General features: G+C 31.9%; 2 protein-coding genes across 3 annotated transcripts in view; one reads left to right on the top strand and one right to left on the bottom strand.

The window, feature by feature from the left end:
• Positions 1-4730: 4730 nt before the first annotated feature.
• The window catches only part of LOC139511723 (vesicle-associated membrane protein 4-like), a 38295-nt gene continuing 19224 nt past the window's right edge, over positions 4731-23801 (bottom strand). Inside the window, exon 7 of one of the 2 annotated variants that reach the window (XM_071298758.1) lies at positions 4731-4914. In XM_071298758.1, coding sequence (XP_071154859.1) covers positions 4883-4914 — 32 coding nt within the window. In that variant the 3' untranslated portion in view covers positions 4731-4882. Of the gene's footprint in view, positions 4915-21535; positions 21568-23801 lie in introns of those variants that run through there. The other variant, XM_071298759.1, reaches the window with a different exon arrangement.
• On the top strand, positions 10483-19959 carry LOC139511722 (uncharacterized). The gene is made up of 2 exons (XM_071298756.1): positions 10483-10705; positions 18106-19959. The coding sequence occupies exon 2, from the start codon at positions 18301-18303 to the stop codon at positions 19870-19872; it is 1572 nt and encodes a 523-aa protein (XP_071154857.1). The 5' UTR covers positions 10483-10705; positions 18106-18300; the 3' UTR covers positions 19873-19959.

Genomic DNA, 23801 nt, shown 5'->3' with positions numbered 1-23801 from the left:
AACAAGAAAACTGACGACATAATTTATGAACAAAATAATGGACAAAAAAAAAAAAATGTAACACAATGAATTACAGGCACCTGACTAGGGACATGCACATACAGAATATGGTTGGGGTTAGTCATATTAGCGGGTGCCCAACCCTCCCCTAACTGGGGACAGTGGTGTTACAGCACAACATAAGAACAAACTATAACAAGAATGTGTCCCAAGTACACGGATGCCCCATCCGCATTATCATTTTCTATGTTCAGTGGACCGTGAACATGGGATAAAATATCTAATTTGGCATTAAAATTAGAAAGGTCATATAATAGGGAACATGTTTACTAAGTTTCAAGTTGATCGGACTTCAACTTCATCAAAAACTACCTCGACCAAAAACTTAAACCTGAAACGGGACGGACGGACGGACGGACGGACGGGCAGACGAACGAACGAACAGATGGACGCACAGACCAGAAAACTTAATGCCCATAAATGGGGCATAAAAATCAGTTGGAAAGGATTATCTCATCATATCTTATCTTTTCCCGTTCCTAAACAAGACATATACGAATCTACATTAGCAATTAGTTTATAGGAAACAAATAAGAATAAATCGCCAAATCTTTCTTTAAATTTAGAATAAGGAATACTAATGTTAAAGAGTAGAGAAGAAGAATACTTTTATTCAATTGCACGAAAAATGAGACTTAAATGTATGTACTTGACATAGAGGAGAAAGATACCAGAGGTAATTCAAACTCATGTCTAAAATAAATAAACAACGACATGGCTTAAAAAGAAAACACAAACAGACAACATAGAAAACTAAAGACTGAGCATCACAAACCCCACCAAAAACTGAGGTGATTTAGTTCTCCGGAAGGGTAGACAGTTCCTGCTCCACATGTGGATCTTTACAATTTTATCTGTTCGCTCATCTGTTGAGTATGTATCTCACCAGTACTTTCAAAACTAGTTTTGATAGTTTTTAAAAAAAAAAAACAGAAAGAGGTTGCAAGAGCATTTCGTGATGATATAATTGAGTATTCGTCAAAATATAGATATACATGTGCATGAAATCTTGTTTGTCACTAAATAAAATAAATTCATTTTCTTTTCAGCCACAGAGAATATCGGATATCTGCGGAAACAAGACTCCATTTAACCCAAACATATTATAAGGTGTTTGCTTCATCTGAATCGACAGACAAAAACTGTAACTTAAAATTCATGTCGTAAGGAAATATTTTGATAATTGTAAATTTCAGCGATCATCAAACGATACACAAGAAGAAGAAATGTATGATGTGTTTATTGTATATGATGATAAAGATGTGTTTACTCAAGAAACTCTTTTTCCTGTTTTCGAAAACCAGAAGCTAGAATATTGTTCATTTTATCATTTTCCAGGAAAGACAATATCTTGCATCCTTGAATTATTAGACCCCTTTCCTGATAAAATACTTGTCGTTATATCTGTCGAGTTATGTCAAAATGAAAAAGTAAAATATGCTTTTGAATGTGTTCTGCTGTATGCCATCGAAATATACGGGAGTGCCAGTAAAATTTTCGATCACGTTATTACTTTTATGACTACTGGATCAATAACTAAAGAGAATGGTTTGTTTCCCCTGAAGAAAACTACTATCATTTATAACAATTCAACAGCTTCCATCAAGGATCTTGTGTTAAATATCCGAATAAAGATAATGCCATTTTGTAACATTCTAGCTAAAAATGGTCTTGTTGAAACCTTAAGTTTGCATGGATTAAGCATGACACATTTAAAAACACAAATATTTGGTCTAATTATTTCAACAGGAAATCTCTGTTTACAAATCGACTTGGAGTTGTTTTTTTTTTTAAATATCAACAAAAACACAAAGATCACCGAACAGTAGACATTTTGGGACAAAGTGACGTCCTGAGAAGCCCCAAAACTAAAGTTTTGATCATACTAAACAACAACTTGCATAAATTTAAAAAAGCTGTGTCTAATATTTCTAACATTTGTTCAACTTTGATTGGCTATAGCGTTAGAAATTAGCATGTTCTGTTGCGGGAAAGAATGGTTCTGCTGAAGAAAACTTTCTGATGAATATTTACCCAAATGTGTGGTACGAAGTTACAAGAATAGCTGTTACTAGCATTTTGCAGCCACGATATGAAATATACAGTTGTCTCGATGAAAGAAAAAGTTTATTTCCAAAAGTGTGGAAAGACAATGATTCAGATCAGGTTGAAAATATTGCCAAGGCTGGTTTTTTTCTACCCAGGAGTTGGATCAAATGGACAGTGTTCCTCTCTAATATACAATATATTACAAATCTTCAAACATATCATGCTTCCCAATATCCAGAGTGTAAATTTATCCAGCAAACTTTATCAGAGGATGAAATACAGAATGCAATTTCACAGTTCAATAATGTTGATCAAAAAAAAATTTGCGTCTCACCTTGAACAAATATATTGTACTTTTAACTCCAGATTGGAAACATTTAACAGATATAATGTGAGTGCATTGGATGTGAATAGAATAGCAGAAGCTGGATTTTATTGTGTTGCTTTACATATTATTCAGAACTTTAAATGTTGTGTTAGACTATTTCACATTCCACAAAATGAAAACATTTGGGCAATACATGCAAATATATCTCCAAAATGTCCGTACATATATGAAAAAAAGGGAAAATAATACTTATCAGATTTGCACCATTCTGTAAAGAAACATTCAATTTGTCCAAATCAAACAATCATAACAATTAAAGGAATGCATGAAAGTTCTCAAAACTGACATTGAAGAAGACAATACCCAAACTGACACTGAGGAATATCTTTTCAGACCATGGGGTCATTAGATAACAGAGATATGTTGAGCTACCGAGGCAAATGTAACATTTTTGTTTGAATAACCTGGTGTTTTAATTATGTTATTTTATAGTTTTGCTGTTTATAATACTTTAAGCTTATATAACATATAGCTAAGATGTATGATGAGTATGTGTTTGTAATATTAGTTTCATAGTGTGTTAGTGACCTTATATGCTCTCACCCCATATGGAATTTACTGACCCCATATATCTCGTATTAGGTCACTAGCACACCGTGTAACGAATTTATCTTACCGACTGGCTTCACATGCGGTATTTTGACTTGCAGCCAATCAAAGTCTTTAAGTCATCAATACTTAGTATAAATATCCTACTTCCATTTGTCTTGAATTTATTTCAATCGTTCATTCCATGTATCAATTTCTTCGTCTGATAAAACCTTTCAGATTATTTTTTTTTAAATGGAAGTAATTCCTTAATGCCAACATTAACAACTTGTTAGCTTAAGGTAGATCATAGATAAAAGTTTTCCTGAGATAGAATTTTTTAATACTTTATTAAAATGAAGATTTTTCTATGCTCTTTTCAAAAATATAATAAAAAGGATGGGTCACTGTGCTATTTTTCAAGCTATGAGTAATTGAAAATTGTCTAAATTGGCTTAAAATGATCATGCAAAAACATATTTTTGTGCATAAAAAGAAATCTATGAGATAGAATTTTTAAATAAATTGTGAGAAGGTAGGTTTTATTTTATGTTTTCAGAAGATAAAAAGAAAAAATGGTGTCACCGAACTTGTTTTCTTGCTAAAAGTAAAAATTTTAAATTTCCCTATCAGACCAGTATAATTTTTTACTAAAAGAGTTAACTCCCCTCAAAAGGCTCAGTTGGAAAAAAAAGTTGATTTTAAAACACATATGTTTGGTATTTGTTTAAAAAGTTTGGATAGTGCAATAAATCAGCAAGTTTTCTTCATATAAATAAATAGTCTAACCAATAAAATTGCTCTTTGCAGATTTGGGCAAATAACTAGACTGATTGTGTACTGCGATAGTACAATCCAAGATGTCAGTATACCATGAATCTACCTTAAATTATGTTTTATGAATTTATTTCTATCTTTCCATTTCGTTTTCTTTGTCTGTTGAAACCTTTCAGATTTTTCCTCAACACTGTGTTGTTTTTAGAAAGGGTTGTGGCATCTTTTTTGTTTTGAAAGGTAAGCAACTCCTTACTAACCCCATATGGTTGCTAACCCTATATGGTAACTAACCATGTATTTTTCAGGACACCCTATACCAAATATACATAGTCACCACATGCAGTGCTTTAACCAATCATATCCATATAAATCTATAGAAGGTAATAAGATAACTTTATATACACAACAACCAAAACAGAGGACCTTATATATAAACTTTCTTTACAAAAATGTAGAAAAGATTATTGATATTGGATAAGGATGTGGATGTTTTTGACTATAAGTCAATTTACAGCCTTCCACAATGAGACAAAACCATATCTTTGTTAAGCTTTTAAAGGCCGTGGCATGACCACTTTACTTCACATCAGCTTAGTGGTTTCAGACAATTTTTGATGTTTTGAAAATGACCAGAGTATATAGTGTTTGCATCATAATATATTTAAGATTAATATTGATTGCTAGAAATCATAATAAAAATTTCATTATTTCATTTGCACCATCTTAACTGTTATTGAGTTCTAGTTTCTGGTAATTTTTTTATATTTTATATTAGCAATTTTCATGAATTACGCCCCAAAAAATAAAAATAAAATTTGTAATCATGCCCACATTTTTTCAAAAGAGTTGGACGAGTATTTTTTTTTTTTTTTTTGTTTAATATGGCCCAATGCATTTTTCAATATGAAACTATTGTTATAAATAAAACAAAACATAAAATAACTGTAATTCAAAATTTACATATAATAACAAATCATACATATACATAAAATGTTTTGTTAACAATGGCATCACAGTAAAATGAAATAAATAAATAAAATGTCTTGAAAATCACCAATCTTATTATATATGCACCAATTTTCAGTTCTGTGAACTCTTCACAATGATTGGAACTGAAAAATAAATAAAAGAAAACATAAATTTTAATAAACAATTGCAAAAAATGAATAAAAAATATGAAAAATGGTGGTCTACAGCTTGCATGAAATTAAGAGAACCTCCAACTTACAAAGTTTTATTCTGTTTAACTGAGCCAATGAATTGAAGGTAATTTTTACAGAAAATATAGGTATCAAAGAAACAACACTTGGAAAATACATGAACTTTTAAATCAAGATTCTTCTAAAATATGTAGTATTCTAACTTAAAATAAACTATATTTTCCAACTAAAATTGAATTTAGTACTTATTAGCTGATGGGTTAGTGGAGACAAAGTGTTAGCAAAATATTTAAAGAATGTTAGAAAGTAATACAACACTGTTGATAAATCCACAAATGATGCCATTCAGCCTGAAGATTTGAGATTTGCAAATGAGATGACATGAATGCAACACTTCTAATACCTGCCATAATTTTATAAATTTAGCTACATGTTTCTGCTGAGATACTTAGACTCTCTGTGGTAAGTCTAGCCTGGTCTTTGCTGCTTTACTATTTTCGTTCAAAGAATAAATTGCATGACCACTTTACTGTTCATTTGCATAAAGGTCAAAAATTTAAATTTATGATGTCATTGCTTCAGTTCTTAACATGGCTCATAATATGCTCTTTGTAATTTCTCTGCTGATAATTTAGAAATTATGAAAAAACAATTTCTCTGCTGATTATTTAGAAATTATGAGAGAACAATAAGTTGACCTTAGATGAATTTGGCTACTTTTTTCTGGTCTCTTTTTGTCTTTTAGCTTAATTTTTTTTAAACTTTTCTGGTTAAAGTCAAGAAAAGCACTAGGAATAAAATGCATCACTCCTATAAACAATTAATTTAATTTTCTTGCCATGTTTAAAATGCTACAGAGTTTGAAGGTATGGCTTTTGAACAGCTTAAATAAAGAGACCACAGAACAGGCTATTATTTGAACTTGGAATTATTTTTAATTATGAAATTTGCATAATTTCTTGTGTTTAATTTTTTTAATAAATTCCATGTTTATTTGGTATTATAATCTTTTGAGCGGTTAATAACACTTTCCATACAATATATTTTGGTTAGATAGTGTTGTGCGCGGCACAGTACATTCTATTGAAAATATACTATTTTCTTTGTAATAGAAAGTGTTGTGCGCAGCACAGAACATTTCAGTACAGAATAAACATGGAATTTATTAAAAATTTCAATAACAAGAATTTAAGCAAATTCCATAATTAAAAATAATAGCCTGTTACAGGTAGAACTGACTCTTAAAAGAAGAAGGGACCCAACATAAATATAGGGTTTGAATCAACCAAGAATAATATTTATATGTGTATTGCCAGCTTAACCTTCTTCATTTATGAATTGAATGCTTATTTTTGTAACTTCATAGCGGTTTAAAAGCGTTGACCAAAGTACATTTTGTATGAAGTGCGGAAGCTCTTCATTCTAAAAATGTGTGCACAGTCAACGCTTTTACACCGCTATGAAGTTACAAAAATAAGCATTCAATACTTATAATTCGGATCATGAACTTCCAATTCTATCAATATTTTCTTTCATAAACCTGTGCACTTTATTGTTGGACCTCGTGTCATCTTCATTGTGCTATGAATGTTAATTTCAGAAGGACGCAAAATTGCTGTTAGCCAATCATATGGAAGGCCACAGCTGTCTTATGTGGAACTTTGATATTACTGTATGTTGTTTTATTATTACTTAATGATATTTTGTCTTTACTTAATATGGTTTTGACATTACGTAATGATGTTTTAATATAACTCAATATGGAATAGTCATTACTTAATGATATTTCGATATTACACGATATGGTTTCGTATTGACTTGATGTGTATGTGACTTTACGTTATGTAGTTGTTTCATTACATGATGTGGTTTTGTTATTTCGTAATGATGATTTGTCTATTCTTTATATGGTTTTAACATTACGTAATGATGTTTCAAAATTTGACGATTTTACACTACTTGATGTGTTTGTTTCATTATTTGATGTGGTCTTGTCATTCTTTGATGTGGTCCTGTCATTCTTTGATGTGGTTATCCCATTACTCGATGAGGTAAAACCATGTGACAAATTCGGAAAAACCTGTTCTATGTTTAGATAGATTTCTATGATGTATGTGCCTTGAATGCCTGTGGCCATCCATCTAATTAGTGTTCAAATTAAAGTTCGGGTTACTGTTTGAGTTAAACTTTGAGTTAATTTTTGAATTCAAGTCATGCTTAGAATTAAAGTTCTAGTAAGAATTGAGTTTCGAGATGGACTTGACATTTTAATCTTTAGTTACGCAGACTGAAAGATGTCATCTGTGTAACGGTGAACAATCTCCTAATGGCGTTCGTAAAATTTACGAAGGGATGATTTCAACTTCATCATTTTGAACTCTTGCTTTGATATCTTCCATGTGAGCAGCAACCATCTATCAAGGAAAGTATGATATAGAAAAACAAGCTCGGGAATATCCAATTAATTGGGAGATAAATACTCCGTATGTAGGCGCTTTTTAAATGTTGCTATATAGAAATTGGAAGCTCAAAATTAGGAAGCCGAAATCTATCTCTTTCGTCGGAAAGTTTTGTTTTCAACCGACCCTCATTGTCAATTTCTCGATGTCTGTCAAGATATAAGGCAGACTGAACTGTATCTGGTATATCCTTTATCTTTAGTTCGATCGGATAGATGCGTTCAACATAACCATCAAATTTTGAGTTGTTAAGTGAGCGAACATCATCTATATAGCGAAAGGAAATTTAAAGGATATTGCTAATTTCTTTTCTTTCTTCCTAAGAAGTATGAAGTCAGCATTAAAGAATAAATGATCAAGTCGGCGAAAGAGTGACACAGTCGGTTCGCATGGGAATGCCGATTGTTTGATGAAAAACATGTCCTCCAAACGTATCCAATATGTCGTCAACCAAGGAATCAAGCATTTTGATAATGCCAGTTTCATAGAATTTTTTGTTTGAATCAGAGTGATTTTTTTTACAAAATAGGATTAATCCATTCTTAAGACAAGTTACTTGTATATACGTTGACCATTCTTTTTTTATGAAACAAAGCAATACCAACTGTTTCAATTTATCTTTTAGTTTGGAATGGGGATACTTGACTCTGTAAATTGTAGAAGAAAAGTCAAATTTCTCAATACTATTGCAAGATGAAAGAGATTAAGATTGTATGTACTCTAAAAGATCTTTTGAATTTTTTAGTACCAACATCTAATTAACGCCACCTCTAAAATAGGCAGTTTTCACAATAACTTTGAAGCTCGGCTTTGATTACTGATAAAATTGGTGTTAATAATTAAGAAAGAGGTTTCGTGAACATATTACTATATTCAGCAACTATTTTTTGAAAAATTGAGTAGTGTTGAGGGAAAAAAGAACGCATTTCCTATAAAATAGCTGAAGGATGATTTAGATCAGGTTAAAAATACCTTGGATATGTAGTTTTCTTTCTACCCAGTAGTCGATCAAACGGACAGTGTTATTATTATGGCTGTTTTCCACCAATATAACATTTAACATATATAATTTCGTTGGTTGTTAAACGATGGATATAGAATCTGGATTGCATTGTGTTGCTCGTTGGATTTTCTGCTTCATATGTTGTGTTGGAGATAATGTGTTACATTCCACAAAATGAAAACACTATGGCACTATATACAATTCCAAAATATCTGTATGTATATAGAAAGAAGGGATATCAGATTGGCGCCTTTCAAAGCAACTTTCACATTTTAACAAATATGAGTTTTACTTTTACAAATTGTGACTTGGATGGAAAGTTGCCTCATTGGCACTCATACCACATCTTCTTATATCTAATGATAACAATTAAGTAATTGCATGACAGTAGTCAAACTGACAACGCAGAATATGCTTTCGACCATGAAGACCAAAAACATCAAACGAATGGATAACAGCTGTCATATTCCTGACTTGGCAGAGGAATTTTCTTATGTAGAAAATGGTTGATTAAACATGGTTTTATAGCTAGCTTAACCTCTCACTTGTATGACAGTCGTGCATACTTATGATTGGCTATTCCGCTGAAATGTTGCCTTTTTGTGTAGGATTTCTGGCCTTTAAATATATATGATACGTGTATTTTCTGTATATTTTACTGTTAAACACTTACTTTTATATGTTATTTTACATCTATATATGTAAAACGATTGTGTGCATGTCACTTTTAAAGCAATACAACAGACACAGGAGACCATATATCCATATGATAAAAGGTAATTGAAAAAATCTTCCTGATATCGTTGTATTTACTTTAACCAGTAACCACTATCATGATTGTGTTATTGCTCTTAAATAAACTCCTTATCAAAACACATATAACTCTTTACAAATCATAGAAATTACAACATCAAAAAAAAGGTTTTACTTACTGCAGATCCAAAGAGGGCTAGTAAAATCCATAGAAGGTGAGTACGAATGAATGACTGCATTTGGGCCGTTTCTTGCTAAGTTATATATGAAAATAAGCAATGGTATACCAAAAAACCAGTAATCGATGACGTAAGCATTTATAGTAAACGTGACGTCATCAATATCTTATGGGTCAATAGGCGGTCACCACATGACCGTGTTAAACCAATCATAACGTCATAATTTATACGAGGTGCGTAAAGCTGTGATATGATTTCAGTGAAAAAAAATAATGTCAGAGAAAAAATTATCGGACTAAATACCATAGTGAGGCAAACCATAGCAGTTTTGTAGGGCAATGATTCGAATGCTGTGTTAAGATATCAACGGGTAAGTATATGAGCTAATGACATTACTGTGCGCCTTTCTTTGTCTTTAACAGAAATGATGTTTGCTGAAATCACTGTGTCGATTATTAAAACAAAGTCCAACAATCATGCAGAGGGGTTATTGAATGACATTGTAATGATTGGGCCTACTAACATACTATCATGTCCATTGTTTATTGTCTATAACGATACAGCTTATCCACACTAATCCATATAGTGTCGATTTGAAAAATTGTGCAGTTTTAGATATTTTTTCGAGCGATTTGTTTTTGCGACTTTCGCGAGTAGAAAAATAACGCTAATACTGATCGTCGTGAATATGCAAACTTGGATCTTAACTTACCAAACTACATCAAGTAGATAAGAATACCGTGAATTGAATAGCCGCGAAGTTGACAAGAAAGTGAAAAACGCGAAATAAATTATCCGCAAAAATAAGTTGGTTTACAGTATGCCTGAAGCGCGTTTCGCCAAAGATATCAGGGTTATAATTGTATAAGGCAGACGCGCATTTTGTCTACAAAAAAACTCATCGGTAAATCTTGAATAAAAAAGTTTTTAATCTTTTAGTAATAAATAAGAGAAAAAAACACCATGATTTCATGACACTACTTTCTTAATAACCTTGATAGAAACAAAATATGTACCGACTAAACCAACTCTTTTCCCATTCGATGACAATGTCAAAGAATATTATATAGCATTGTTTATTGTTTCTTTAAGACTATATGAAATTGGATATACGTTTTTGTCTATATCAAATATGAAATTTTGAGTCAATTCGGTGAACATCGATTATACACAGCTATAACGCCCCTCTATGTCTCCATTTATTCAATCCGTGATTTTCAATTTAAACTACCAGATGACAATGACCTAACTTGTTAATGGACCGATTACGAATCAATATAATAATGCTTCACACTGTGTTGGCCGAAAAGTTTTGTTAGATTCTAAACAATGCATTCTATGGGAAGAAGGTGAGTACTACGGGTTGTAAAAACCGTGGAGAATATCTAATAATTTGTGTAACAATTGAATGAATCGCTGATTCATCTATTTCAAAAAGGGGGCATGCGCTGAAATAATTTCGCTATGTTGCTAACGTAGTTACATTTCAATAAATTGTTTATGCATTGGACCTCGTGTGTGTAATATGTATATACAATTACATATTTTTTTTTATTATTCAGCGTGTTTAATTTCCGTTCTAAAAGGGAATCAGATACGAAATTAATTAAATTTTGTGATCTGATTATTTTTGTTGCAATCATTTATAAATTCAGAAAAAAAGAATGATTTTTAGCTATTAGCAGTTAAGTTCAACTCCGTAAAAAAACTAACAACAAAATGATTTATTATCGATTTACAATTTGATTGCTGCTTTCTTTCATTATAAAAGACTGACCAGCGTAAATACACGTATCTTGTCTTAGGGAGTGACAAATCCTACTTTGTAAAATAAACGCTGTGATTTCAATAGAAAAATTCTCTGAACATGACATCACTATTTAAGACTCTTTATTTTTTAGAGTTAAAACATATTGGTTACGTTTAAAGGACGTGTTTCAACATTTTAAATATCTACGAGATATATATAAAAAAAAATAGGAATATGATTCATTTTGTTCAACCCTTAATGAAAGTGAAATAGTGAAATACTTGCAAGTGAATAATTCGACCCAAAAGAAAACCGTATTCATGTGGACTTTAATTTAACCTCTTAGATAGAGATGGATACCGCATGCATTGTGCGTATTTTATAATTTAAAGGAAAAGAATGTCAACATGATTGAAAGTGAAACAAAGGTAAATAATTTGATTGACAAAAAAATCTTATACAGATAAAAACGATGATTAACATATATTTTAAAACTATACAATGAAATTAAACAGACCTAGGAAAATCCAAATGCACTGGTCTGATTTATTTATATCTATATTTACATAGAATCGAGCCCATGACCGGTATATTTTTTATTTTAGACTTTATAATTTACATAAGTGTTTTACACGGTTATAAATCGAATTTGCGTGAAATCGGTGAACATGAATTTTACAGCTAGTTCCCCATTAACTGAAAATCGCCATTTCAATGTTAACCAACTGTATCTCTCTTCTTGTTCCTTTACTCTTGTGAGAATGACTTCATACAGAAACTTCAACGGAAGAAAGAAAATAAATTAGCAGTATCCTTTAACTTTACTCTCCACTATAGAGATGATGTTCTCTCACTAAATAGTTTAAAATTTGGTGATTATATTGAACGCATCTATCCCATCAAACTTGAGATAAAGGATATAACAGATATAGTTAAGTATTTCTCATATTTTGACCTTCATATAGACATTGACAATGAGGGTCGGGTGAAAACAAAACTTTCCGACAAAAGAGATGATTTCAGATTCCCGATTGTGAACATTCCATTTCTATGTAGCAATTAACATTCCAGAAGCGCCTGCATACGTAGTATATGTCTCCCAATTGATACTTGTCTTCCAGATATTTGTTTCCTGTCATAATTTCCTTGATAAAGTGTTGCTGCTCACAAGGAAATTATTAAACCAGGAGTTTCAAACGGTGAAGGTAAAATCATCCCTTCGTTAATTTTATAGACACCCTAATGTGTTGGTTGACCGCTTTGGAATATCCGTTTCAAATATGATAGCGGATATGTTCATTATGTAACTACAAAGCCGTCCTCTTTTCCCGGATTAGACTTATTACCGGGTTTTTAATGACATGAGCAACACGAAGGGTGCAACATGTTGTGCATGATTTGCTTACCCTTCAAGAGCAACTGAAATCACCTAAGTTTTTGATGGGGTTCTTGTTGCTTAGTCTTTAGTGTTTTATGTTGTGTTTTGTGTACTTTTGTTTGTCTGTTGGTCTGTTCTGTTTTAGCCATGGTGTTTCCAGTTTATTTTTGCCTTACGAGTTAGAACTGCACTCTGGTATCTTTAACTTCTCTTTTAAGGTTCAAATGTAAAAAAAAACATATGCCCGTGTTTACACCACAAAGTCTACTACGAGAACAGACAAACTGGTGAATCAAGAAAAGTTTTAATACATGGCAGGACCTAGATGCACAAATGTTTTTTCATAGATTATGTTTCAGAATATCAAAAACTTTGATGAAGTATTTTCCATCTCATCTCATCGGGAAATATTTAAAACTACACAGTTTCTGAAATCAACACTATATAAGGATGTGTTTGAATAAGTTGTATTGATACAGATAATGACCAATTACCTCAGCGGGCATAACCATTACAATTTCATTCAATAACCCCTTCGCATGATTGTAGCCCTTTTTTGATTAATTGGGGAGGGTTGATATCTCATAAAATATGTTTAACCCCGCTTTATGTCTGCACTTGTCTCAGATCAAGAGCTTCTTGTCTTTGTTTATCTTGTATGGTGTTTTTTCATCTTTGTTCATTCAAATGTTTTAGAGTCTATTGTGACGCCCATTTTCTCTGAACCAGTGTATATTTTTTGTTTAGGGGAAATCTGAACCCCGCCTCCGGGTTCTTTTTCTTGGCCTTTGACTGTTTTCCGCTCTTTTCGGGGTTGTTGTCTCTTTGACTCATTTTTCAATGTTAGTGTAAAGGGTAGAAACGTCAAATGATTTATGGAATGCACGAGAAATGGACCTTAAATGTATGAACGTACGGTGACTTGAATTTAAATGTTGTCCTTTACCTTTACCTATTGTTAAAACATATTGTTAAATAATTGATAATACAATTGAGATATTTAAATCGAACAGTTGGTATTGTTAGAGAGGAACGAAAAATATTAGAGGAACATTCAAAGTCATATATCGAAAATAAACCATAATTGTTTTTGTTGTATTTTAATAATTAATCTTAATGGCTCATCTTCCAAAAAATGTTTGTTAAATTTGTTCAAATATTGTAAAGACACTCGTCTCTCCTTGGATGATGTATACAAATAATAATAGTCAACAACAATAAGTTTTGATGTTATTTTTTCTTTCAAACATTTATAAATAAAGACAACAATAGTATACCACTGTTCGAAAGTCATAAATCGATCGAGAGAAACCATATCCGGGCTACAAACTAAAACAGAAGGAAACACATCAACAATAAGAGGAAAACAATAAAACAACTAAAACATTAATTGTTACAAAAAAATAAACAACAACGTAACACACACAGAAACGAACTATAAGATAACAACTGCCATTTTCCTATCTTGTTAAAAGCGGTAGATTGAAGTCGGTTGGTTGTATTAGGTAAAAAAAAAGTTAAACAAAAATATAAATCGCTGGTGTATTATTGACATACGAATCAGTTACTTAACCTTATTTGAATTCTTATTCATGCTCAGCATGTTTAGTTATTAGAAAGAAAATAATGTCAACATTAAAAAGGAGCCAACAGATAGAACAATTTCTTTGTTGGTTTAATTCTTTGGCGTCTCATCTAAATTATGCACGAAATGCTGTTACTTTATAACGAGTCTATGCATTCGTTATAATTTCTTTTAGACATTTGATAAACTGGATATTGATTTTAATATTGTGTTTATTAAATGTGAGACTTTAAGTCAAATCTTGAATTTGATAGCTAATGCCCTTTTAAATTTATATTCATACAGTCAATGATTTTCAATTTAAAAACCCGATATCAAGTTTGTTGATAGTTAACAGATACTATTCAGTATATTTTTAATAATGTGACACGTTGCTATGTTGGCCGACAAGTGTTGTTGCTATTCAATTCTTTCATTATTAGAGTAGATGGTGAGTACTACTAGATGTAGAAAATCGAAAATATATCGAATAATGTGTGTATTCAAATGAATGAATTGCTGGTTCATCAACTTTCACAAAAGCGCATGTGTCGACATGATTTTATTTGTTTTCTTAAAATTAAATTGTGTAGTTATCCCCTTGTGAGTTAAAGGTATTTACAATAACATATACTCATACCGCTACGGACATTAGTTACCAAACAGACAACAATTTGTACTATGATGTTTTTGTTTCAAATACATGTATTAATAAAAGCAGAATATAAAAATTATAGTTATAACTATTAACAACCAGTTTGGTTCAATTTGTCAAAATAAGTTAGAAAACATCGTGATGTATTATTTGATTGTGAGTCAATAATTTAATCTCATTTGATTCCTTATTAAAGCAACCCTTAATTCTACATACAATGAAGATTGGCTTCGCACATGTTCACCATGTGGTTCATTCGTCTAACGTCACGCATGCACCTTAGAATCATCACACACACCAAATGTAGAAATAGACCAAACCATGAAAAATTAATATTTACCAATGTATCATGAAAAAGAAGTCTAGGTCAGATTAACCCTGTCACAGATATGTTCACCTTACAAGCATCTCCTATATAAAAGATAGTTGACCTAATTGATTATAGTATGTCTGTATCTGAGAAATAACTTAACAAGGAAAACTTAACATTGATCAATGAACCATAAACAAAATCAAGGTCAGATGAATCCTGCCAGAAAACCATGTACACCTTACATTCATGTCATACTACAAAATATAGTCTACCTATTAATTATAGTATGAGGGAAAAAAGCCCAAAGCATATAGACTTTACATTGACCGATGAATAGGAGGTCAATGTCAGATGAAACCTACCAGACTGACATATAAAAAAGAAGATGTGGTATGATTGCCAATGAGACAACTCTCCACATGAGATCAAATGACACCAATGTTAACAACTTTTGTACGGCCTTCAACAATGAACAAAGCCCATACAACCCATATGTTCCCCTGACAATCATTCCATAAAATAAATACAGTTGACCTTCTGTATCTAACTTACTTTGTGTTTAACATATATATATGATATATATATAAATTGCGGTTTTTATCCAATTGAACGTAGTTTTCAATTTAGACTTGTTTTTATTTTTTCGTTTGGGCTTGTATCATATTTTCCCTCCGGTTTATAATTATGATCCGTTCATCCTATTTTGACTGTTTAAATTCAAGAGTCATCCTAAATTGAGGTAAACTATATGACGTTTTAATCCCTTACCTCACTGAAGAGACATTTATTGTCGAAATCCGGATCTGGTGTACAAAACACGTCATGTTTGAGGTATAACATCTTTGCCGCAAGTTTATTGTTTTCTGTTAAGTATTAAATTGATATAAATATCAATTTTGTTACATCTTGTGATCAATTTATTTGGCAATCGCCAATGGCAGTCAGCAGGGTTTAAGAACATCAGTTGTACGACCTGTTAGTCAAATGCGTTTTGTGTTCTTCCCTCGCCGGGATTCGAACGCATGCGACTGAGATATTGTGACACCAAATCGCCTGCACTGTATCCGACGCGCTAGACCACTCGACCAAGGTCGCGTCGGATACAGTGCAGGCGATTTGGTTTCACGATATCTCAGTAGCATGCGTTCGAATACCGGTGAGGGGAAAACACAAAATTTATCGAAAGCAAATTTACAGATCTAACATTGTTGGGTTGATGTTTAGACAAGTTGTATATACAGAATGTACACAGCCATGTATCATCATCACTTCTGGTGATCTGATGGATAAATCTGTTGTAGAGTTGTCACTGGTTCAGATGTACTTATTAATATAATTATTTCTGTGACTGTATCTTGCATTCATTTGTAGGATCCTTACTATAGATAAATCAGCTGACCTGTAACAATACCATCTTCATGCCTTATATAGCATGTACTGTATTACGACGCTAGACTAAAACTGACGAGGAAAGGTAACACTCATCCACCGAAAGCTTTATTATAGTACAGCCAAGGTGATTGAGTGGTCTAGAGCGCCGGATACAGTGCAGGCGATTTGGTGTCACGATATCTCAGAAGCATGAGTTCGAATCCCGGCGAGGGAAGAAAAAAATTTGCGAAAGCAAATTTACAGATCTAACATTGTTTGGTTGATGTTTAGACGAGTTGTATATACAGAATGTACACAGCCATGTATCACCATCACTGCTGGTGATCCGATAGATAAAGGATAAATCTGTTGTAGAGTTGTCACTGGTTCAGACCTACTTATATATATATATATAATAGATAATTTAGCTGATCTGTAACAATAACATCTTCATGCCTTATATATCATGTACTGTAGTACGCCGCTAGATTAAAACTGACGTGGAAAGGTAACACATGCCAACCGAAAGCTCTTTTTTTAGAGCCCAGGTGGTCGTGTGGTCTAGCGGGACGGCTGCAGTGCAGGCGATTTGGTGTCACGATATCACAGTAGCATGGGTTCGAATCCCGGCGAGGGAAGAACCAAAAATTTGCGAAAGCAAATTTACAGATCTAACATTGTTGGGTTGATGTTTAGACGACTTGTATATATATATATATATATATATATATATATATATATATATATATATACGTATGTTTGTGGCATAACATCGTGGCCACAAGTTAAAACAAATATTTCTGCTCAGTATTAAATTTATATTAAGATCCATTTTGTTACATCTTGTGATCAATTTTATTTGGCAATCGCCAATGGCAGTCAGCAGGGTTAAAGAACATCAGTTGTTCGACCTGTTAGTCAAATGCGTTTTGTTTAAATATACTTTTTCACTTTTTTTCTCTTTTGGAAAATATTGTTTGTGCTGTTTTTAGACCCTTCTACAACGAAATTTGTTTTACATGCACACGTATAAAAATTGCGGTTTTTATCCAACGCAATCATAGGTTTGAACGTAGTTTTCAATTTAGACTCGTGTATATATATATATATATGTAAATATATAACAAGTCAAAAAGGGTACAATATCGCCATAAAATAACTATAAAATGAACAAATATTAGATATTTCGGATAACAGATATCCTTCTTCGGTAATAGCACGATGTCAAATGAATCATGTCAATATATTCAAACTGAGACACTATCAAAATCTTGAAAATTTATACAATTTAAACGAACATCACATACGCTGGTACAATTTTAAAAGTTCCAAATACGGCACAAATACTACAAAGATATGCCAAAATAAAAATAGCTATTTGCGATGTGAACTGACACAACTCTTAATTTCCAAAGGTGATGGCAGTTGAGTTAAATTTACTGCATGGATAGCAGTCCTCAAATTAAAAAAAAAACAAAAATGCCCTAACCGATCCAAGTTGGTATAATATTTCAAATTTGACAACGGTAGGGCAATTCCAATAGAAACTACATATTTAAGCCTCCAAAACGAATAGCTTAAATACGTAGTTTCTGTTGCAATTGCCCTATCGTTGTCAAATTTGAATTTCGACAATTAATGTCTCTTCGGTGATGTATATATATAAGTGCGTGAAATGTTATTTGTCTTTAAACAACACAATTTCATTTACTTTTCAGCCACAAAGAAGGATTGAAATGTGCATAGACTTCAATTAACCCAAATACCTGAGGTGTTTGCTTCATCTGAATCGTCATCCAAGAAATATACCTTAAATTCATATCAAAAGGAAATATTTTGCAAAACAAGGACATATATCACATGCATCAGATTAAACCTTCTTAGTTCCAGTGATCATCAAATGATACATCAAAATGTATGAAGTGTTTATTCTATATGATGATGCAGATGGTTTTACTCAAGAAACTCTTTTTCCTATTTTCGAAAACCAAAAGCTAAAATATTGTTCATTTAATCACTGGCCAGAAAAGACAATAGCTGGCAGCCTTGCGACATTAGATTCATTTCCTGATAAAATACTTATCATATTATCTGAGGAATTATGTCAAAATGAAATGGAAAAATATGCTATTGAAAGTGTTCTGCTGTATACCATCGAAATATACGAAAATGTCAATAAGGTTTTTGATCGCGTTATTACTTTTATAACTACTGGATCAATAACTATAAAGAATGGTTTATTTCAACTGAAGAAATCTACTATCATTTATAACAATTCAACAGCTTCTATCAAGGATCTTGTGTCTAATATCAGATTAAAGATAATGCCATTTTGTAACATTCTGGCCAAAAATGGTCTTCTTGGTACTTTAAGTTTGCATGGATTAAGCATAAAACATTTAGAATCACAAATTTTTGGTCTAATGATTTCAACACAAAATCTCTGTTTACAAATTGACTTGGATGAATATTTCAGATATCGACAAAAACATCAAGACCACAAAACATTAGACGTTTTGGGACAAAAACACGTTTTGAGAAGTCCTAGCACTAAAGTTTTGATTATACTAGATAATAACTCCGACAGATTCAAAGAAGCCGTGTCAGATATTTCTGATATATGTTCATCTTTAATTTCTTTTACTAGTGACTTTGAAAAAATGGATTTAGTATGTTCTGTTGCTGGAAAGTATGATTCTGCAGAAGAAAACTTTCTTATTGACATTTACCCAAATGCGTGGTACAGTTTTACACGAAAAGCTGTTACTGACATTGCACAGCCACGTTTTGAAAACTATAGTAATGTTGAAGACAGAAAGTATTCATTTCCTACATCGTGGATTACAAATGATTTAGATCGGGTTAAAAAAATTGCCCAGGCTGGTTTTTTCTACCCGGGAGTTGGATTAGGTGGACAGTGTTATTCCTGTGGCTGTGGCCTCACCAATATAAAATATCATACAAATCCGCTTACAAAACACGCTTCCCAATTCCCAGAATGTAAATTCATCAAAGAAACTTTATCAGAGGAAGAAATACAGAATGCAATTTTACAATTCAATGATGCTCATAAAAAATTATATTTTGCATCTCAACTTGAAAAAATGTATTTCACTTTAGAATCTAGAATAGAAACCTTTAAAGAATGTGCAAGTAATATAAGTGCATTTGGTATAAACAAATTGGCAGAAGCTGGATTTTATTGTGTTGTGGCGAATATAATTCAGTGCTTCAAATGTCGTGTTAGACTCTTTCACATTCCAAAAATTGAAAACATTTGGGCAATACATGCAAATATATCTCCAAAATGTTCGTATGTATATGAAAAGAAAGGAAGTGAATTCATATCAGATTTGTATCTTTCTAAGAAACTTTCAATTTTTCCAAAGCAAACAATTATAACGATTCAGGGAATGCCGAAAACTGACACTAAACTAGACAACACGCAATCTGACACTGAAGATTACTTTTTCAGACCATGGTAGTCACAAAACTGGTCATTAGATAAAATATATGTTGGGCTTCCATGGTAAATGTTGCATTTTTGTTTTGAATACATGGGTTTTAAATTGTATGTGTACTTTTACTTTTATAACACTTTACATAAGAGTTTAATCTATAACATAACAGTGTAGTCACGATTGGCGCTCTTTAATATTCTATTGACTGGGACGGATTAGGTGAACTTTCGTCTGTAACGCCCATAGCTCACGACGTCCTTATAATTGACATTTAATAAAATTAACGGTATCAATTTTCATGCACCAGATGCGCATTTCGACAATACATGTCTCTTCAGTGATGCTCTTGGCCAAAATATTTGAAATCCAAAGCTTATATAAAAGATGAAGAGCTATAATCCAAAAGGTTCAAAAAGTATAGCCATATCCGTGAAAGGAATCAGAGCTTTGCATGAGGGAGATACATTCCTAAATTTATAATAATTTCTATCATTTTGTAACAGCAAATTTTAATAACACAAAAAATCCGTATTTGCATGCCAGTATACTGGGCTGGTGATACCCTCGGGGACTAATAGTCCACCAGCAGAGGCATCGACCCAGTGATATTAATAAAATTAACGGTATCAATTTTCATGCACCAGATGCGCATTTCGACAATACATGTCTCTTCAGTGATGCTCGTGGCCAAAATATTTGAAATCCAAAGCTTATATAAAAGATTTAAACATTTAAACTGTGGGGTCACCAAAGGTTATCAACGCCTATATAAAATAACTCGATATACTAATCAGAAATAACCTTTGTGTTTTGATTTATATTGAATACTTAAACGTTCTTTACTTGTTTTTTTTTTGTTATGTTTTAACAATCAATTTTCATAATATGATATCGCACGTTCTTTCAGAAACTTTATCTGGTCTAAAGTTTTATTTTAGAACGAATGCATAATCCTTTTCAAATGTTGTGCAAATACAAAACATATAGACAAAATACACTTCTACCCTGTCCTTTCCGTACTTGCAAGTTATTGGATAGTAAGAAAGCTATTTGGATTAAACCTTGTGAAATTTGCACATAAATTATTGTATTGGTAAAATGTATAATTTGGTGTATATAGGAAACTTGAACTGTTCTGCTATACTGCTACTATATATATACTTGTAAAAAAACCATTGGCAACAGATACGTATTCAGCTTATCTATTTTTTAAATCGACCCAAATGTCTTTAATTCCAACTTAGTGAGTTGACTTAAGTTATATTGCGGACCATTTTCCAGTTTACATGCGGTATCCGTGTCTTTTTCCCTCGCTCAGCTTTCGTGTTTGTCATGTGAAGACCTTTTGAAGCTTTCATGCTATACAATGTGTGTTTTGCTTATTGTTGAAGGTCTGATTTCTGGTCACTTTTTTTGTTTATTTTTCAATTAACCCAAATTTGTTGAATAAGAATCAAATTTTGTTTGTTTATGTATTTTCAATATGCAACTATTAAACTATTTTTATTATTAAACTAAACATAAAACATAAAACACAACATAACTGAAATTCAAAATTTACATATAATAACGTAAATAACAAATCATACATATATACGTAAAATGTTTTGTTAACAATGGCATCACAGTAAAATGAAGAACAAAAATGTCACGAAAATCTCTAATCTTATCATATCTGCACTAATTATCAATTCTGTTAACTCTTCACAATGATTGGAACTGAAAAAAAAATCAAAGAAAAACATAAATTTTCATCAATTGCAAAAGATGCATGGAAAATATTAAAAAGAAATGGCGGTCTTCCTCTGTCTGTATTAAAGTAAATATGAAATATGCCCAAAGAGAATCTATAATTTTTTGAGTGGTACTCTATTTGAATAAGCAATCCCATTGAAGAAAATAATTTCAGGTCTATAGCTATTATATATAAATAAAAAAACGATTGATTCACAATTAAAAATCATTCCGAACAATGTAGTTTTTTTTAACTTAAAAGAAAACATATTTCCAAATAAGAAATTGAGTTTAATACTGATCAATTGATTGGTTAGTGGAAACAAAGTATAAGCAAAAACATTTAAGGAATGTTAGAAAATACCCCAATGTTCTTAATGAATCCCAAGCCTGACAATTGAAATTTGCAAAAAAGTTGACTGAAATGCTACAGTTCTAATACAAGTTCATCTCATACGTTTAACATTCAAGGCCACATGTTTCTGCTGTGATACTTAGACTCTGTGGTAAGTCTAGCCTGGTCTTTGTTGCTTTACTATTTTGTCCAAACATTAAATTGCATAACCACTTTCCTGTCCATCTGCTTAAAAGTCGAAATTATAATTTATGTTGAAATTGCTTCAGTTCTTATCACGATTCATAATTTACTCTTCTTAAATTATCTGTTAATACTTAAGATATTATGATGAAACATAAAGTTTACCTTAGATAAATATGGCTACTTTTTTTCATATGTCACATTTGCATGTGAATAATTTTCAAATTGTTGTCTTCAACATACAAAAATGGCTAAACATTGTGTTTTTCAATATGCTACTAAAACATCTGTTGTCTATCTACATATATACATGTGTACTAGAAAACTACAAAAACTATGACTGTTCCATGCCAGCAGCCTGTAGTTCAGTTTCTGTGGTTTGTTGCCAATTAAACATTTTGATTAAATACATAATATCCACTTACTGATTATGACTGCAAGTAAAATTGAAATCACCATAGCTATTATTATGTTCATCTATATTAAAAATAAATATACAACATGACAATTTTTTTCATACATTATGCACCATACTGCGTAAAAGATAGAATGAGAAAAAAAAGATATGATCAAGAAAATATTCAATGTTAAACAAAATGAAATTTCCGGCTATTTTATTGTAATGACAAACAATACCTTGAATGTCCTGGAGATCAAGATCTCACTCATGTATCATGATTACTTGACATTATTATGAGAGTTGACAAAATTATGTCAGGTGACCCCTGAAAGACAATTATGTTGTACAGCTTACAATGATTCTTTAGAACAAATTAGGCTTGTCATTGATACTGACTGTGTTGTTCACTGCTATTTCTTTTCTTTCTTACATTTTTTTTAATTAGATCACCCAGGTATCTGTGGCTGAGGATGCCAATTGAACTGTCAAGCATTTTTAGTACTGCCAGTTATCCTTTATAGATAGAACTATTATTAACCGTCCATACTTGTATTTCATGATTGTTCAGCTTCTTATATAGAATTATTATCTTTCAATTTTCCACCACATTTGTCTGTGTAAGCCTTTAGTTCTTGATCTGAACATATGTACATGGTCACTTAAGTTTTCTTTTAATAAAACTTTTTTTAAAGATTGATCTAAGAAGGTTATAATTGTTATTGATGCAAAATAAATCTTACCATGAATATTTTGTAAATGTGGTTTTGTCTACATGATCGCTCTCAGGGGCGGATCCAGTCATTTTCAAAAGGGGGTTCCCAACCAAGGATAAATGGGGGTTTCAACCATACGTCCCCATTCGAATGCATTGGTCGTCCAAAAAGGGGATTCAAACTTCCAACCCCAAAGTCTCCACCCCCTGTGGATCCGCCACTGGCTCTTCATCACAAATTTAAAAAATTCTAAAACAACTTTAGAATAAATTGCTTAGCCGAGCGCAGCTGGATACGACCACAGAGGTCCAACCCTGAACAGTTGCGGCAAACTTGGAAACAGTATTCGCGATTAATACAGGTCTGACTTTGGACTGTTATTAAATATTTGACACATAATAAGTTTCTGACAAAGAACAACTGTAGTTAAAAAAAACCTAGAATTGGTTATATGATTTGAGTTTATATTCATTTGTTTCATTTTGTGCAATACACTATGATGTTGCGAATAGACCCCCCCCCCCTTAAAAATAGTTTTACCACCCCCTTTTTTTGCCCCCAATTTTCT

Source organism: Mytilus edulis, chromosome 2 (assembly GCF_963676685.1).
Source record: "Mytilus edulis chromosome 2, xbMytEdul2.2, whole genome shotgun sequence".
Lineage (NCBI taxonomy): Eukaryota > Metazoa > Mollusca > Bivalvia > Mytilida > Mytilidae > Mytilus > Mytilus edulis.
Note: the sequence above shows the minus strand (reverse complement) of the source record. Positions and strands in the feature narration are given on the sequence as shown.

Coding starts and splice junctions, on each gene's coding strand:
- LOC139511722 (XM_071298756.1), top strand. CDS start 18,301: ATGTATGAAGTGTTTATTCTATATGATGATGCAGATGGTTTTACTCAA.